Source organism: Castanea sativa, chromosome 4 (assembly GCF_040712315.1).
Source record: "Castanea sativa cultivar Marrone di Chiusa Pesio chromosome 4, ASM4071231v1".
In the NCBI taxonomy this organism is placed as follows: Eukaryota; Viridiplantae; Streptophyta; class Magnoliopsida; order Fagales; family Fagaceae; genus Castanea; species Castanea sativa.
Window position 1 is genome coordinate 34,245,884 of NC_134016.1, and position 19,890 is coordinate 34,265,773.

At 32.3% G+C, this 19,890-nt stretch overlaps 2 protein-coding genes across 2 annotated transcripts; one reads left to right on the forward strand and one right to left on the reverse strand.

Annotated features, from left to right (window-relative positions):
- The first annotated feature begins 66 nt into the window (after window positions 1–66).
- On the forward strand, window positions 67–7,153 carry LOC142630356 (uncharacterized). The gene is made up of 11 exons (XM_075804347.1): window positions 67–502; window positions 1,129–1,278; window positions 1,507–1,674; window positions 1,914–2,066; window positions 2,217–2,369; window positions 2,788–2,952; window positions 3,097–3,267; window positions 4,030–4,216; window positions 4,340–4,553; window positions 5,259–5,445; window positions 6,520–7,153. Exons 1-11 carry the CDS (start codon window positions 277–279, stop codon window positions 6,555–6,557), a joined length of 1,812 nt encoding a protein of 603 aa, XP_075660462.1. The 5' UTR covers window positions 67–276; the 3' UTR covers window positions 6,558–7,153.
- Window positions 7,154–9,893: 2,740 nt separating this feature from the next.
- LOC142631262 (protein SPIRAL1-like 1) lies at window positions 9,894–12,886 on the reverse strand. Its single transcript, XM_075805391.1, has 3 exons — window positions 12,800–12,886; window positions 11,425–11,709; window positions 9,894–10,265 (listed from the first exon to the last, which is right to left on the reverse strand). Exons 2-3 carry the CDS (start codon window positions 11,689–11,691, stop codon window positions 10,185–10,187), a joined length of 348 nt encoding a protein of 115 aa, XP_075661506.1. The 5' UTR covers window positions 11,692–11,709; window positions 12,800–12,886; the 3' UTR covers window positions 9,894–10,184.
- Between the last annotated feature and the right edge of the window lie 7,004 nt (window positions 12,887–19,890).

The following is a 19,890-nucleotide window of genomic DNA, read 5'->3' on the forward strand; positions in this document are numbered from 1 at the left end:
GAGTAATTACTAATTAGCAATTAGTACTACTATATGACACTTGTTTTGGCAGTTTTGAGTGCATTTATTTATTTTGGGGTTTTCATTTTTTTCTCTTCATTACAATTGCATGAACTCAAAAACTCACCGCAAAATCCACTCAATCCCCAAACAACCCATCTCTCTGTCTCTCTCTCTCTCTCTCTCTCTCTGAAAAGAGAAACAAAAATTTCACTTTCTTTCACTTTATCCTCAACTGGGTCTCTCTCTATTCTTGCCATTGAAAATCCCTGAGAAATGAGGTGGGAAAGGGTCGAACCCCATCACAAACAAAACTCAGAAGGAGCTCAACAACAGCAACAGCAACAGCAACAGCAACAGCATGGAGTTGGTGACATATTTGGGCCAGGGAAGAGGTGGGGTCACACCTGCAACGCCATTAAAGGTGGCAGATTTCTCTATGTTTTTGGGGGTTATGGCAGAGACAACTGCCAGACCAACCAAGTACATGTCTTTGACACTGGTGGGTCTTCTTCTATTTACAAAGCTCCACACTTTTTTAGTTTTTTTCTCTGTTCTAGGATTTGTGCAAATATTGAGTTATTGACATTGTTGTTTGTGTTTGGTTTTTGTGATAAAGTTTGAATCTTTTCGATGTACTGAGGTTATTAAGCTTTGTGGGGGATAGCGTTGGACTTGTTTTTATGGTTTTGATTGAGTTTAGTTTTGTCTACTGTTGTGGGGGGCTTGTTGTTTGACATTAATGTTGTGATGGGTTCTTGTATGGCATTAGTTTTTTGGCTTTAATGCTTCCATGTGTTTGCTATTGAATTTTTTATTGGTAAAGTTCCGATTTTGGTGGATTTTTTTGTTGTTTAGAATCAATAGATGTCCTATTATGCACATGGCTTTGATGGGTTTAATGAAAAAAATTTGTTGTACTTACAATTTTTCTTTATAATCTTACTAGATTCTTTATGGATTGTGGGTTTGGGGGTTTGTTAATGGGTTTGTCTTAGAATTTGGGTTTTTTTTTATCAATTTTTTTTTCTTCCCTGATTTATTTTACTCATAGCATTTCCTTTACTGCACTTGCATGTTCATTTTTAAGTATTATTCATTTTCTCATTTCTAGTAGCTGATTTGCAGCTAATCAGACATGGAGCCAGCCTACAATAAAAGGCACACCACCCACTCCAAGGGACAGCCACAGCTGCACCACTGTTGGTGATAATCTTTTTGTATTTGGGGGAACAGATGGGATGAATCCTCTCAAGGATTTGCATATATTAGATACTTGTAAGTTATTTCTTTTAATTAATGGCCTCTTTACACGAGAGGCTGCAGCTAACCTGTTGCCCAAGTTTTGTTGGATTATATATTTTCTGTCAACTAGTGTAATTTCATTTTGCATTGTTGTGCTTTCGACTAGAAGCTAGAAAGTCTCATTTATATCTTTATCTCTTATTACAAATATTACAAATTCAACTAGTCTCATAGGTGCTAATGTGTTTAACATATCCATAGCTTCACACACATGGATATCTCCAAGTTTACGGGGTGATGGACCAGAGGCAAGGGAGGGTCATAGTGCAGCCCTTGTTGGTAAACGTCTAATTATATTTGGTGGCTGCGGGAAGTCTGCTAATAATAATGATGAAATATACTACAACGATCTTTATATATTGAATACAGGTAAATTTTCTACATAGTTGGTTACGAATAAAGATTTGTAGGTGCTAGCTGATTTGTTTGTAAAGCCTCTAGGATTCTTTTTCAAAGACCTAGGTTTTTTCTTCTGTTTTTTCTTTTTGTTTGGGGTGAGGAGGGGGGGGGGGGGATATTTTGATGGTACTCAATTGGCTTGTACACTTATTATATTCTTGTGGATAAAGGAAGATGTTCATCCTTTCTCTCTGATTGTATACTTGTAGAGACATTTGTATGGAAACGTGCTACAACATCAGGAACTCCACCATCTCCACGTGATAGTCATACTTGCTCATCTTGGAAGAACAAATTCATTGTGATTGGTGGTGAAGATGCACATGACTATTATTTGTCTGACGTCCATGTTCTTGATACAGGTCATATAGATATTCTAGAATCCCAAGTTTAGTTGCCAATGAGAAAAATTGTTCCTTCTTGCAAAACTTGGTTGTGCCTAGTTCCAGGACTGTCATTTATACATTGTATGTACTAATTAATAAATATGTTCTTGGCATTTATTTTATTAGATACGCTAATTTGGAAGGAGCTGAACACTTCAGGCCATCTGTTGCCTCCCCGAGCTGGTCATGCAACTGTTGCTTTTGGCAAAAGCTTGTTTGTTTTTGGGGGATTTACTGATGCTCAAAATTTATACAATGACCTTTATGCGCTTGATGTTGGTATGTATGAATGTTATAATATTTACATGTTTATATGGCTATTCTATTTTTTCCTTCATGATATTGTGCTGCAAGAATCTTTGTTGTAGAAGCCCATGGTGATTATTGGGTGGACAAACAGACAATGGAATTTTGAGTTCTCTTGGTTCAGGGTTGTTCCAGTGAATGGCTATGAACTGCCCTGTACCACATTCTAATTGACAGTTACAAGTTTGGTAAACATATCAGAAAAAGCCAAAAAAAAAAAAAAAATAGTAACTGAAATATGTCATCTAATTTTGGATCTTGATATTCATAGCAGAATGACTTATTTTTCTTCTCAGTGGCTTGTTTAGAAAATGAGTTGATAATATTATCCATATGCTATGTTTTTATATAATTACTCATTATCGTCTACCATATTCCATAATTGGTGCAGATACTGGTGTATGGACAAAGGTCATCACTACAAGTGATGGGCCTTCTGCCAGATTTTCGGTGGCAGGTGACTGTTTAGATCCAGTGAAGGGTGGTGTCCTTGTATTCTTAGGTGGATGCAACAAGAGTCTTGAGGCTCTGGATGACATGTATTACTTGTACACAGGTTTTGCATGTTCTTTACACTTACCTCATAATTATACTTTTGATCCTACTTCTTGTAACATTTGGTTTTGGGAATTGATTAACACCTTGATTTAATATGGAAACTTGAATCTGTTACTAATCTAATATAATTTATAATTTTTAGGACTGGTCAGAGAAAAAGAATGGAGGCTAGATAAGTTATCTCTAAGGAAGCAACTAAAGCTGAAGTGTCAAGAGCAAAATCTTACTCCTCCTCATGACAAAGCTCTTGTTAGGGTTGGAATGGGTGCTGATACATACCAACCTATGATTGTACCTACCTTTGGCCAACCTGGTATGGACATTTTTTCTTATGAAAATTTTGCATAATGTTTCTGCATAGAATTTAAGTTCTTTGTATAAATTTCTGTAGTGAATGAAGATGTGCTAAAATAAGAAAATAAAAATAAAAAGTTCTTTTTTTTTGCCGCAATGTGTATAGGTTGATTAAATTACTTACCAAAAAATATGTATCTAAGTTCATTAAGTGGCTTCTTTTTGTGAGCTTCTGGGGCCTTTCAGGTTTCACCTTTATCTTGGGTCTACCTTTTATTTTTCCTCATTGGATTTGAAGAAATATAAAGGGGGAAGGGAGAGCTAGCTTTAAAATCTGTAATCTCTTTCCATTCACCAATTACAATATGAAATTATTCTCCACTTTTTTGTCCAAAATAATCCATGAATCTAGTATAGTGAGAAGTATTTTGACAAAGAAATGTCTGGTAGAAAACTCCTAGAAGACTTTAATTGTATGTGGTTTACTCAGTGCATGTTCATGCATAAAGTGACTTTTGCCATTGTTATGAAGTATAAATGCTTTTAAAGTCATGGTATTCTTAATCAAACTTGTGTGTGTATTCAAGAAATCAAATGGGCATATTAAAAAAAAATTGTTGTCGGTGACTTACATAATAGTTTGATTTGGAAATTATTGTTTAATGGCTAAAAGAATATAAGTAATATTTGTAAAACTTGTACTTGAAACAGGATATTACCTAATATTTTCTTACTTATCAAAAAAAAGATATTACCTAATATTTTGGTGCTTTAATTGCAGGCAGACAAAATTTTCCGTTGAATCAAACCCAATCTCCTCAAGGAAAGAAGACATTTCAAGCCAAGGTTACAGAAAACATCCCAGTTGGATATACTATTGAAACTGTCATTGATGGGAAGCCTCTTCGGGGAATATTGTTTTCCAACAAGCCAAACTCTTACCAAGCAGCTAATCATAATTTCAGTAGGTGAGGATATTGTTATTTTTATTTCACTTCATTTTGGTAACTTGGGATTGCTAGCAATGATCACATTTTTCAATGATATATTTATTTAGGTTTTATGTTCTAATACTGCAATTCTCAAATCAGGAAGAGGACTGCTGCAGAAGCTGGTAATGTTATGTCAAATGGAGATTACAACAACAAATCAAAAAGTTCTAGAACATCCAAGCAGGATGCAATTGATCACAGATTAGTAGATGGTGTTCATGGAAAGGAGTCCACAGTACATGAACCCAAGACAGAAGCTGCTATTCCTGTTTTAAAGAATCCAGCATCTTCTGATACATCTCAGCCCCCTAAGGTGCAATCTTCTTTCCTTTATGTTGGACAGGGAATCTTAGGAGCTACTCTTTGCAGAACCAATAAAATTGTTTTTGAACAAGTTTACAAACACCATGAACCAGTTAAACTTTGTGAATAATTGAAGTGGGCATTACATACTACAACTTTATAAGTTGGAGATTTATGTAAACAGCGGCTGACAGAAATATAGCCACAATCGGCCTCTTTATGATCATTTATATAGTGGTTGTTGTTTATATAATTCATTCTGTCAACTTAATGTATGTTGCTCATGCTATTGAAAGGTCCATTTTTTTCTGTTCTGCTTCTGTTCATCAATATATTTGAGAAAATTTTGGGGCCTTTAAAATGGTTTCCCCACCAAAGCAAGTCCTCTGCAATTCTTCTTTTTCACATGATGTATTCACCATATATCTAACTTCATCAAAGTTCTATTTTGGCCGAAGTGCCTTTCTGTTTTTAAGGAAAAATATTGCTGCCTGCTTATAGTGGCGAGGTTATCTGTGTTTGAAAGGGAAAAGAAAATTAAAAGGAAGTGGTACATGCATGAGAACACATGCATCATACTTAGTTTCATGTCTGCTATACTGTACAAGATGACTGGTTAGCCTTGCATTTTGCCATGCACACTAGGATTGGTCTAATGTGGGATGTTGTGGGAGATCCTGTGTGAAATTGCATTATAACTTAAGACTTTATGCAGGTCAATGTAATCCCAGAACAGTCAATGCCTAATCTGGAGGATTATCAGACAAATGACGCACCTAGCTCCAACAAAGAAGTTCCAATAGAGGATAGGACAAATAATGCTCCAGACTGCAGTACTGAAGTTCCAAACGAGAACACAGCTGCCACAGTTGCCACAGCTAAGGACACTGTCCCAAGCCAAGGTATGCATATAAGGAGCAATTGGTTTCCTCGTCTTAGGATTTTCTCCATTTGAAATGGATTCATTTCATGGTTCAAATAAATTATCACAAATCTAAAGGTGTATCCAGTATCACATCATCTAAATTTTAAATAACATACACTGTCAAATCCAGGAAATAAAATCTTGACCATGAAATGGAGAGCATCTTGTTCCTGTCTTCTTTCACCTGTTACTGTATGATTTCTTGTTCGCATATCATACAGTGAGAATTATTTACGTTGCATTTATTAATCTACCTAGCTTGGAGTTGAAACTAATCAGCTTCTTGTGTGCGGTCATGGCACTCCCAAGATTGCACCACTGATGGTTCTAATCTTATGGTTTGTGCATTGCCATTGTATTGTTTAAGAAGTTCCCCAAATGATGTTGCAATCTTTTATATTCAATTTAATAATGAGCCCATTAAATGAATTTGATTTTTTACAGTCACATTATCAGTCATTTGAAACCATACGGAAATTAAAATATCTTAAGTGTGATTCACATGGCCTTTGGTTTTGAGTACAAATGTTGATCATGTAACAGGAAATTAGAAGACCAAATGTTGACATTATCATGAATAAATGTTCAGGAAATAAACATTTTATACCAAATTTTATGGATGTTGAAATGATGTATCTTGAAAGCCAGTGAAGTAAATGTTTGAACATCATGTGGCTTAATGTAGTCTTAATTTAATATATCTTACTGCTCCCCCATCCCAAAACTATAGACCACATTGGAATGAGCACAGTTTTTTGGAAAGGGCTTTGAATGTAATATCACTCTTTATCTGTCATTTATTCTTCCATTTCTAAACTTGTACTTGTCATTTAAAAGCGATGATTGTCTCTTATATGTAGTTAGCACCATAATAAAGCTAGTGCAAGAGCACACTACTTACTTTTGGACTATTTTAATGGACAAGTTTGGGACATAAAACAAATGTTATTTAGGGATGGAACCGGTATCCATAATATCTCTAGTGCATGCTTGGATATAATAAATCAAGTTGTTGTGATGAACTGATAACAATTCCATTTTGTGATGGCAGATGACAGGACAGCTACTACCAGTGATGCAACAACATAAATTTGAAATCATGGTCAAGGGTTGACATCTTAACATAACCTAAAACACAAACCGGCCATTTTGTACATTCATCATTGCAAGGTGATCATAGATTGATATGACAGGTGATACACAGAAATCGCTAACTGGTGATCTGCCACCTATTAACAAGGGATTTCAAATGAAATGTTTTTTGTTCTAAGATCATGATTAATGGTAGTATGTAGGAGAAGTTCTTGTCCGAAAATTCTTAATTACTTCCTGCTTCAAATTAAATCATTGTTTGGAGGGGGAGAAGAGTGCTTAACAAAAGTTGTTAATTGTTATGAGTAGCTTTATCTTTCTTTGTAGCAGAGGAATCAATGGGTTTGCAGCAATGCACATACTCCTGCTGGCTCCATTTTTCCATGAGATGTCGAAATGCCTTCAGCCACTAAATATTTTCTTCCAGACTACGAGATCTGTCTTTCTGGAGAAGAAATTTGTGTTTGAAGGCTTCATTTCATTTTGTATGTATCACAATTTAATCTTTGGAAAGTTGTCTTTTCTGTGAGTTTCACAGGAAAGAACTTTATATGCCTGATTTATTTGCCCAAAAACGTGTTCATGCCATATCGGTAATTCCATGGTTTCTATTGGCTTTAGTATCTTCAATTGAAAATCACAGTAATAGATTAAAATATTGACAGCCAGGGTGTGTTGCTTGTTGAGTTTGGCTAAATTCTTTTATTCAAATTGCGGAGGCAGCAAATTAACATGCTGGATTGGGGTATGTATGATATCTCTTCCATTACTGGACAGATTAGGTTTATAGGGTGTCACCATATGGTAGTGCAGCAGTTGTGAACCTGTGGTGCTGTGGTAGTACCATACAATTTAGATTGTGTGATCTGAAAATGGTTAATAACAATTTGGATTTAGATCTTTTAAAGAATTTTACTGAATCAGTTGCTGATATATATCATTTATGGTTGAATTATTATGACCTGTTAAGCTCAGCAATTTGGATGGAATATCACCTCTTTTCATATATCCAAGGTTATTTATAGATCGGATCTGTCCCAGGTAGATATAGGCATATTCTAAAGTTGGTGCGAACGAGATAGTTAAATGATTTAGATTTTACCTTGAATTTTTTATTGTTAGATAGCAGTGTATATATCTATTCATACTTACTACTAATAAGAAGGTTCCCCGGTTTTGTCTTCAACTTTTGTCATACCAAATTATCCTCATATAAACTTTGAAATAACATACCTTTTTAATTTTATTTCCTACAAAAAAACAAAAACAAAAAAGGTTAAAAGAGTAATACTATCTCACAAAAAAGATTAAAAGAGTAATATTATCTCATGTACAAAAGAAAAAAATAATTCAAACTATCTATATTTGTTATTTATTTGAATTCAAATGCTTCAATTATGTTTAAAAAAAAAGTTTCAACTATGTATGTACACAAGGAAAAAGAAAAGTTTTTCTCTCCACTCATATGTATTCAAATGTTTGATTTATATCTGTATTTGTTATCTATTTAAATTCAAATACTTCAATTATGTTTAAAAAAAATACAGAATTACTTATTTCAAAAAAAAAAAAAAAAACCTTATTTTCCCCTCATATTTGTATTCAAATGTCTAATTCTTATTTGTATTTGTTATTTATTTGAATTCAAATACTTCAATGATGTTTATAAAAAAAAAAAAAATACAAATTACTTTTTCAAAAAAAAAAAGTAAAAACTATTCATTCTTATCTTGAAATTTTTATGGTTACTTTTTTTTTAAATCTTTAAAACAATACAAAATTTTTGTTATCCAAATTCTATTTAGTTATCATAAATCTCCATCCATCCACACTAACGTATATCATCTTTCTTTTGTATAAATCTCAAATTTTTTTTTACTTATAACAATTATTACCCCAATTAATAAATTTAAATGTCTTATTGGGTTTTAACTTTTTACGGTACAAAATTGCCCTCATTTGAACATGTTAAAATTGCATCTACCCATGGCTATCTCAACTCCCTTTAGCCACTATCAAGCATATCACGTATCTACCCACGTCTATATCATCTCCCTTTAGCCACTATCAAGCATATCACATCTCTCATCTTCTTACTTCACAAATTCATTCTAATTTAACAAACCCACTAGTTTTGTGACAGAATTATATCTAATTTATTTGGAGAAAAATATTTTTATTGAGACATGTATTTAAAGGTGTTTGTTGTTGATAGAGACTAGAGAGCTTGGCAAGAGAGATAGAAATCGTTGACTACAAGCCCGGTCTTAATTTCTATTGAGGTATGTATTTGATTCCTTTGTAATGTTTTGTAATGTTGAGCCTATTTTGATCAATTTTTGGTTTTACCTTGAACCTAACTGCACGCACAAAAAGTGCGTGTGATGAGTTTAGTAAAGAATAAAAACATTTATTTTTTTATTTTTTTTAACTTTGTTATTATAGTAAGAATTTTAACCTTTTTGAATATATTTTGTTACAAATTCAGACAACATAAATTTTTTTTATAAGATTATTTAGATCTCTTCGAGTATTTGGCTATTCTCTTGAGCATGTGCAGTCCTCCCGTCTCCCTGAGCATGTGCAAGCCAATATAGATTTAAAAGTTCTGTCTAAAATGATGAATGTATTTTTGTCATATATAATTCATTATTAATCTTTTAACGACCAAGCGTAAAATTGAACCTCATGTTTTCGAAAGAGTAATTATAATGTAAAGAATAACCATAGGTTTCAAATCTTATTGTTCTATTAAAATCAAGTCAAGCTTTCATTCAAAACTCAGTTCATATGCAATCTAATTATCTAAACATGAGACTACTTCTTTTCTGTTTTTCTGTTTTTTTTTTTTTTTAATAATTTGGGGAAGGGAAAATAATTTGTTAGTTACAATAACAGAGGAGAGGAGAGGAGGATTTGATTTCTTTTTCTTTATTACAAGGTTCTTGACTTGACATATGTAACCTACACATAAAGATAAATTGGCTTTATATATCTCATTATTGGGACAACTTTTTACTTGAATTTTGGATTTGCTGATTGAGTTAAGTAGCAAAGCACTGAAAGTCAGAAATTGGTGTGAGATCTTAAAGAAGCTTCCAAGCATGGTACTTGTTCAATACACTGAATTCCGGCATTTAACAATTAAACGAAGGTGTAAATACTACTCATCCCTACCTTTTTGAGCAGGCTTATGCCACCCCCCAAAAAGGGTCAAGCTGAGGTAAACATAAATCAAAAAAATGATCTCTCTCTCTCTCTCTCTCTCTCTCTCTCTCTCTCTCTCAAATGGAAACCTTAGGAAACATTAAACAATTATCACAAAAAATAAAATAGAAGACGGCAATGGAAGCAACTCATATAAAATAAAAGGATTACAGCACATTGTTTACTTCACAGTAAGCAGGCATTAAGTTGGGTACTGACGATGTTTTCACCAACTTAAGCATATCAGGAGTATCCTAAGAAAGCCCAATCCGAACAGAAAACAACATGCAAGATACCATGCAATACATCAGACAAAAGTAAAACGCATCCATTGCCTAAGAGACATATTGTTTGTCTGATTACAATTAGCTCTAGAACAACAGCAAGTAGTGCTTCCATTGTTGAAGATATGCGGCCTTATTTGCCACCATCTCCAAACAAGTAACCCAGGGAAGATCCACCACCAGGAGCTGCATGGACCTTTGTTGAAGGCCGATCCTGTCCAGATAAAATTTCTAGGAATTAAGGAAAACTTTGTCCATGCGACTATATACAGCAAAAAATATAACAAAAATCTACAATGACTATGCAACTATATTTTTTTTTGATAAGTAAGAATGTTATATATACGAAAGGCTACTCTATGCATGAAAAACATAGAGCAAACCCTGACTATGCAACTGTATAAACATGATTATACATTTTGTAAGTATGACCTCTTTAATATAAAGAGAAATAGGCTTTGCCATTCTTCAGAATGAACCAAGGTAATAAAAATATGATTTTCAGTAATCTAAAGTGTTTGTTTGCCCAGAAACTCAACCTTCACATGGTGAAGGATGTTCAATCCAAGATGAAATAATATACTTGCATATAAGAGGCAAAATTCTCCAATTACTCATTTCCAATTCAAATTCCAACTAGACCTGTCAGTTTTCACCACTAACAAGTTCCACATTTAACAACACAGCAAGGATAATAACCAAAAAAAAAAAAAGCATTTCGATTCACACCAACAAGATTTACAAAGCAGAAAATGAAGTTCCACTCAGTTCAGTTGGGGTATCTTAGATACGTAAGACCTCAGCAACTTCTGCAACAAATACCTAAAGGTTCCCTATACGTCTCGTAACCTTCAATAATATCACTTCAAACCAGAGTAGATGGTCCATGATAATATCTCTTTGTAGAGTTTTATATCAATGATGTTACCGGGAACTCTAAGAGATTGTTAACAACGTTTCTAGCCCATCAAAAATTGTTCATAATTCATGAACTGTAGTACCTCTAGAAGTCTCCATACACCCTTTAAATGAACCATCTCTTTAAATGGTGAAAGTCATTAAAATCATATCAAATCTTTTTAGTCCATAAAAAACAAATTCATCCTTAGAACAAGCAACCCCCCCCCCCCCCTTTTCTATTTTATTTTTAATAGCAGCATTGGTATGCACTTGCACTATCCACGTTGTTCGATAATAAATCCAACTAGACTCAAATGAATGATGGGCAAAATTTAACAAACTAAAGGGATAAGTCTCCAATCAAGAATCTTGTGCAATAATTTTCACTAAGATAAATCGACCAGGACTACAAAAATTTAATGTTAAACATGTTTAACTCGAAGCAAAAATGAAAACTGTGGCAAAGATCATACCGTGATGAAGTTGCCGCAGTTCTGACCATCAGCTCGGAAATAGTTGTTTTGGGTGTTGCCCTGAATGCCTGCTGGAATCTGCTTACCAGCCTCTTCAGGTGGTGTAGCAGGAGTGGAGTTCTGAGCAGGTGAATTATTTGTAACCTGTCCTTGATTCACTGGAGCTTCAGCATTGTTTTTGTTTGTGGAGGGTTTTGGAGCCTCACCACTTCCAAACAAGTAGCCCAAAGAACTCTGTCCCCCACCAGCACTGACTCCACGACCCATGACCTCTGATTTTAACTCCTACATAAGAAATAGAAAATCAGCGACCACAGTAGACACTAATATCAACCTATATACCAAAATTGGTAGCATTTCCACACAAAAAAAACCCCGGAATTTATGCATTACAAAGGAGAAGCATAAACATCCCATCACACATGAACCTTGAAATGGCAGCTTAGAGACTATTTCCTGCGCACATTGTGATTCAGTGCCACATTTTGTGGCCAGGACCTAAACACTCCTATAGGGAGAATTTCTTTATAAAAAGGAAAATAATGCAATTATGTAAACCTACAGATATTTACCTACAATAAAAAAATATCTTACTACAACAACTCATTTTATGTAAATGTTAGACACAGAGGTGAAAAAACAAATAGAAATTAAGGACTTAATACCACCTCCAATGTATCCAAAAAGTAGCTCATATGAAAGCATTTCTTAAGGTGTTGCATCATAATCATAAAAATAAGCAATTTTAATGTAAAACCCATGTTACAATTCACTCCAATTACAAGCAAAGTGCAGAAATTAGCTTTAAAACAGCAATGCAAAGCTTAGATCCATCATGTTAAGGTTTGTAGCTTAACCCAACACTACAAGTCATTGGCAATTGTGGGTGGTCATGCTAAATTCTAATTAGACATAATAAAAGCAAACTAATCCACCAATTGAATCAACTCAAACCCACATTACAGTAAACTTTTTCAGGTCCTAAAGCATGTGATTCTAATTCATGTTAAAGCCATTATTACACAAATCATAACAGAATTTCTAGCAACAAAAAACTTCAAGCAAAAATAAATAAATAAATAAATAAATATAAACACCATCATAGATCCACTTCGACAGTGATGAAACGAAAATCAGAGTAAATGTTAACAAACAAGATCCATAAAAATCTTTCAACCCCAGAACTCTGTTTGGCTGGTGAGAAAAAAACCAAGAAGGAAATCACATTTTCCTTTTGAGATATAAAAAGCTCTCAGAAATATGGAACATGAAATAGAAAAAATAAATATATAATATATTTGATGGGTTTCTCGGGAAACAAAAGGAAAGTGAAAATGGTGCAGAGAAGAGAAGAGAAGAGGTTTGGCTGTCTCACCTTGTGGGTGGTGCTTGGATCAGATCTGAGAAAGAGTGAGCAGAAAACACAGGCAAAGATAACAACTTATTTATATTAACAATTGTATTAATAAATTCAAAATGACATATAAGCGGAGTGGGACCCAACATCATAAGGTTTTGGAATCATTTTGCCTCTTTTTTTATTATTATAAATGCAATAAATACTTAAAACTTTTTCAATAAGTTTTACGCCTTTTTTAATTTTCTAGAAAATAATTTTAAAAATAAATGGTTTAATGTGTGGAAAGAGAGGGAATTTAGAAACGAATTTTAATATAAAAAATTTGATTTATTCAACCAAGACTCGGTTATTGATCATAGGTTGATAAGGGAAAAGTTAACGGATACTTTGATGGCATTGGTTTGTGAGATATTTTTAGACATTTTTTTTATAAGAAATGCTATTTTCACAATATTTTTATAATGAATTCTAAGTGGTGGGTTGTTACTGGTTATTATGGGTGGGTAAAAAAATAATTTAAGTTGTAGATTCAAATTAGAACCAATAATAATTTACCACATATAATTTGTTGTAAAAATATTATGGACGTATCACTCCTCTTTTTCTATGGAAAAATAGAAAAAACAGTTAATTTTGTTGATGATTTTTTACAATTCTCATGAAAGCGATGACAAAACTTTCTTAAAATAGTTTATAAATAATTGTCCTAAGAGTACTCGTTAGCATAACAATTTTTGTAATTATACTAATTTGAAATCCTTAGCGATTTTGCTCATAAACTTATATTATTTATATTTATATTTATATCTTTGATTTTATATCTATTTCTATATTTCTATACTATTATTTAAGGGCCTTATCTTATTTGAAATTCGCTTTAATGCCTAAAATATCCTAACATTCTACTAATTCACAAGTTTTCAACTAATAATGACAAATATATCAAATAAAACCTAAAATTTTTAACCTCCAATTATTCGTGTCTCCTTCAAAACAACCCCACATATTTTTGAGGATAAACGGCAGAACCCCACATATTTCTTTTGAATTCAAATAAGTATTAGCTTACATTTCTCTGGAAAAAAAAACCCCATCCTCATCTTTATGTAATGTATTGAGTAACTTCTTATAACAAAGTGTTTGCAGTTGGTCCCTAAAAAAAAAAGTGTTTGCAGTTGAATTGTAAGTAAAACACTCCTAGAGATTTGTATTTCATAAGTGTAAATCTAATATATAAAAAATGCAAAGCTCTACATGCACCATGCACTGGTATTTTTGTAATTTTTCTTACTATAGTTTATGTGGGAGGATGGGAAATCGAGGACAAGAGCATGGAGACCGAGGGCAAGAATGAACGAGAAAAGGTTAAGACAATAGAGGCACACCTTTGGTAGTTTCATCAAGAAGCCCTCAGAGCAAATGTGATTAATGCAACCATAAAACCTGAGAAGATCGGAATGCCCGAGGAACTCGAGGATGCTGATACACCCTTGGAAGAGCCGACTAGTTATGATGACCACCAAACACATAACAGAGGAAAGGAAGGGAAGTTTGTCATTAAGCGGATGAAGGAAGGGCACAGATAAAGCATCCATCACCCTCGTATTCAATACTCTGCACTCACTTAGCTGGCCCATTAATGATGGAATAACCCTTAAATAGTGTCATCACAACTCATAACCTAACAGAGAAACTTTATAGTAATGCCTTGATGGGACAAGTATCTCAAGAAAAAGCCTTGGCCCTTTAAGTGGAAGGCCAAGATGCAATCTAGATGACTATGTATGGGAAAGAGATCCCTACGAGGAAGGGAATCAAGAATTGTAAAAGAGAGAGAGAGAGAGAGAGAGAGAGAGAGAGAGAGAGAGAGAGAGAGAGAGAGAATATTGTCATACAAGTAAAGAACAAGTGTTAACCTTCACCTCGGACTAAAACCGAGGAGTATTGTTAAATCAATCCCAGACTTATATTATTCATCTTTTCCTGACTTACATGTATATCAAGCACACGTTCCGATATCACTTGATTAACTTGTTTAAAAAGAGTAACTAAGGTTAATTGGCATCCCATTTCTATAAATAAATTGTGTGAGGTTAAAATCTAGCTTAGCCAATTTTGACCTGCCACAGTTTAAATATACAAGTTTTATGTTCTTGACATTACGATATGGTTGAGTCTAAAGTAGATATTATCTTAATACAGGGTAAAGAAATTAATGCAACCTTCTAAAAAGAGAAAACTCATGAATTTTTTTATTTGTTGGTCTTGATCAATGTTTAATGATGGCATAACTATTAGTAAACAAAATATCATACTTAGAATTGTTTCGAAAGGCACAACCCCATGAATTTTTGTAAGATATATCATAAATAAAAGTGTGTAAATAACTAAAATTGAGGAGTATTGTTAAATCAATCCCAGCCTTATATTATTCAGCTTTTCCTAACTTACATGTATACCAAACACACATTCCAAAATCACTTGATTAACTTGTTTAAAAAAAGGTAATTAAGGTTAATTAGCATCCCATCTCTATAAATAAATTGTGTGAGGTTGAAATCTAGCTTAGCCAATTTTGACCCGCCACAGTTTAAATATAAGATTTTTATGTTCTTGACATTATATACACACATCAATTTCAGTAATCATAACGATGTGGTTGAATCTAAAGTAGATCATATTATCTTAATACTGGTAAAGAAATTAATGCATTACCTTCTAAAAAGAGATAAGGTGTGATTTTTTTTTTGTCTTGATCAATGTTTAATGATGGCATAACTGTTAGTAAACAAAATATTATACTTAGAATTGTTTCAAAAGTCACAACCCATGAATTTTTGTAAGATGTATCATATCTAAAGTGTGGGTAAATAATATAGATAAAAGAGCATAATAGTGAAGCTCATATTGTAAGCATTATATACTATATAGTATAAATTTCCTAAACATTTTGGTGTGCAAAAGATACTTTCTCTGGTGGGTCTAGCCCCCGTTTTTTGTACTATAGTACATCTGTACATGGATACTACTTCTCCCAATTTAGCTGAATATCATTGTTTTAAGACTAAATTGTTTTGATAAATTGTTTTAAGACTAAATTGTTTTGATAAATTGTTTTAAGACTAAATATAGACACAAAGAGAGATTAATAATTGAAAACAAATTCTTATAAAAAAAATAAATAATTAATTAAAAACAAATTCATGTGATGTGTTTTGTTTACCGGATAGGTGCTAGTACTACCATAAAGTCGTCGATGCTATGCTTGTAATTGTAAACAAGGGAAGCTCTATCTTTTCCCTCAATCTCATTCAATGATTTTTCTCCAATATGCTCTCCAAAAAGTCCAAAGTACACTAACCAACCCTTTCATTCAATGATTTTTTCTCCAATGTCCTCTCCAAATTATACTAACTAACATGTGTTAGTTAGTGTACTAAATTTATCTTATTTTTAATAAAGTTATAATCTTCTCATAAAAAATAAATAAAATATAACATGTGTTGGCCAAAATTAAACATGATTTAGACACACAAAAATTTAGTACAATAGATCTTAAGAATAAATAAATAAACAAAACAAAACAAAACAATTACTTTAAGGAAAAACCAGTTGTTTGACACATGAGGCTAAGTTTACACCTTAGAAGATTAATATTATTAAGAAAAAAATAGATTAAGATCATCTAGAATTTACACACTTGGAAAATTAAGATCATGTAGGATTATTGTAGCAATTACGTTATTAATTAATACGAACAAATAGTTTTCTGTTTGTTATTTTTTAAAACATATTTCAAAGTGGCAACAAAACGTAAACAAAAACAAAACAAATGTAAGAAGCAACGTGTATTAGGAACAAAATTGTGGTAAGAATTTTTAAAAAAAAATTGATATCAACTTTTAAGCTTTTGTGTTTATTCAAATAATTGATAAAAAGCAGTTGGGAAAAGTTGATAAAAACAATTAAACTATTATATTTATCTAAAAAATTGTTGTAATTTACACAACCACCACTTAAAAACTCAACTTTTATAATGTAGTGGTTTCTATAAAAAAGAATTATACTATAATGTATGATTTGATTTAATTATTGTGATTTTTTATTGTCAATTTGTTAAAAATAATAATACTGAAATTAATATTTTTCTAATTATTAAACTAATATATATTTTTAATTATATATCAATCTCAATAGATCATCTTTTGAGATCTCCTTACTTCATAGAATGAGAAAGATCTCACACCATCATTGCCCATAGGATTGGTTTTAGTGGCGGTTAGGCTTCTTTTTCTTTTTTATACAAATTTTAAAGGTGGACATTTGCTTGATCAACTCTTAAAGATTTTGAAAAGCAAAAAAAAAAAAAAAAAAAAAAAAAAAAAAAAACTCTAAAAGATTTTATGTGGCTTTTTATACTAATGGTCCTTTGTTCACAAGGGAATCAAGTCGGTGCTGCTTTAGCAAAATATGCTAGATAAAGAGAAGGTGTTGATAATGTTGTTTAGCTTGAAGATATACCTTTGTCCCTTTCTACCTTTCTACCTTATTGACAATTGATGAACTTCACTTGTAAGTCACGAAAGTTTTTATTTTTTTAATTTTTAATCTCTTAATTAAAATAGGTGCTGCTTTAGCAAAATATGCTAGAGAAAGAAAATGTGTTGATAATGTTGTTTAGCTTGAAGATATGCCTTTGTCCCTTTCTACCTTATTGACAATTTTTATTTTTATTTATTTTATCTATTAATTAAAATAAAATCTTAATGGATCATGTTGGTAGTTGTGAAAAAAATGAAAAATATTGTCTCCATAGGCTTTTTTGTTAAATACAACTTTGTAGCACTTGGTACTTATATTTTTGGTAGGAACTCATATGTCGTATTTTTATACTTTTTGGTAGGAATCCATCCCATAATAATAGTAATAGATTTCTTTAATAGTATAACTTTAATCTCAATGAGAGGGCGGGTCTTGATAAATTCTATTTGAGGCTAGCCAAGAGCATTTTTTACCTTTCTCCTTTCCTTGACTATTGACACACCATGATCAAAGGTTTCTCCTAAAATAGCTCTTTTCATAGATTGTTGCCTTAGGGAAGTTTTTGTCTTATAATAATCTATAGAAGATGGTTATTGCTGTTGTAGATTGGTCTTATATGTTTATAAGCAGTGGGGAGTCAGTGTCCCATCTTCTTCTTCACTGTCCCTTAGCATATGAGTTATGGACATGGCTTGGAGTTTGTTTGGTCTTCTTTGGATTATGCCATAGAGGGTCATTGACTTGTTAGTAGCTTATTAAGGTACCTTTGGTAGGCATCATAATATAGTTTTTTGGAGAGTTGTGCCGCATCGCATTAAATGATGTCTTTGGTGGGAATGGAATGTGAGATACTTTTAAGGATGCATACAGTCTATATTGAGATCATATCTCTATTTTGTTGTTGTTGTTGTTGGTTTTTTTTTTTTTTTTTTTTTTCATTCTTTATTAGATTGGAGTATTGTTTTTAAACCTCCCTCCTATCCTATTTTATTAGATATTTTTGTTATTGTAATTTAAAAGTTTGACTATATTGCTCACGTCCGGATATATAATTAATATGAGTGCTTCCTCTTTTTTGATCAATAAAATTTTGTTACCTATCAAATAAATAAATAAATATATTACCTTTAATGTTTTGCAATATTTTATCTTTTATATTATCAAGGGCAATGGGTAGATAATGATAATAATAATAATAATAATAATGAAACTTTTGTTGGAAATGTTTTAGAGAAATACAAATTTTGATTCAATATTGGAACCCCTAAAAATAGCAATAACATAAATTAAAATAAAGTTTAGAAATATCTCACAACACTATAGAATCACATGAAAGTGTTGTTCTTAAATGTTGTTCTTAAAGGTTGATTTGTGCCACTCGGAGTAGAACTCGGTACGAATGGCTCTTGACCAAACAACCTCCTAAAATTAGACTATAGCATCAAATTTCGAGATGGACACACTTCCAATCTTGAAGATTTAAGAACAACTCCTAATATGCATTTCCTTACTTGCAATTAAAGATTGCTCAAACCCAAGAGTGCAAATCGCACAAACGAAAAATGTGGAGAGAAAAAGAAGAGGAGCAGAGCAGAAGGAGAAAGCATAATAGAACATGAGAGTTAATAAAATGTGCTATGAGGTGTGTTAAATAAGCCAATTGAAATTACTAGAATAATGGGTTAGCTTAATAAATAAGCTAAACCTAACGGGCAAATTGATGGACCTTACAAATGTGTGTGATATGAATAAGCCCAAATTCAATACTAGGCCCACTATCTTAAGATATCTCTTAAGTTAAAAATAGCCTAAAAACACAAAGCAAGACTCACTCCTAACCAAAGTGGGACTCTCAACAATGAACAAAGTGTTTTGAATAGTGTCTTTAAGGTAACAAAACCATCACCAGGATCTTAGTTTGTAGAACTAGCTTTGTCTCGAGAAGAAAAATGAATGACAATATCTATTATCGTTTGGGAAATCATCCATTCCATTTCAATTTACAAGGTAATAAAACCATCACCAGGATCATGTGCACGTGGTGCAATTGCTTTCAATGGCTAAAATTAATGGTTGAAAAATTAAACTTTCAATCCCAACCATTAGATAAAAAAATAAGTTAAAAAGAGTTAAAAATGAAGATGGTAAAATTTTAGTAACAGAAAAATTGAACAATTGCAAAAGATCACTCATCCATGCTCCAACCGTTTGAAGTGACATATGTCCTAGATACAATTATTGGCGAAGATAAAAAATATTTGTAAATTCATTTGTGTTGTATTTTTGGATCCCAAGTTATTGTAAGCCAATCATTAGCAGAAGCACGAGGTGTTACATATTTTAGACTTTGTTGTAACAATATTAGCAAAATTAAAGCTTGTTTAATAATATATTTTGAACAACAGGTTTCAGTGTTTAATCATCATTATACATATTTTCATATATTTTTTTATCCACACGTATTTCTAATAAAATAAAAACAACCTCACTAAAACCAGACCCTTATTTTCAAATTTTCCCAAAAATAAAAGTTTAAAAGTAAAAAATAAATTATTATATCTAAT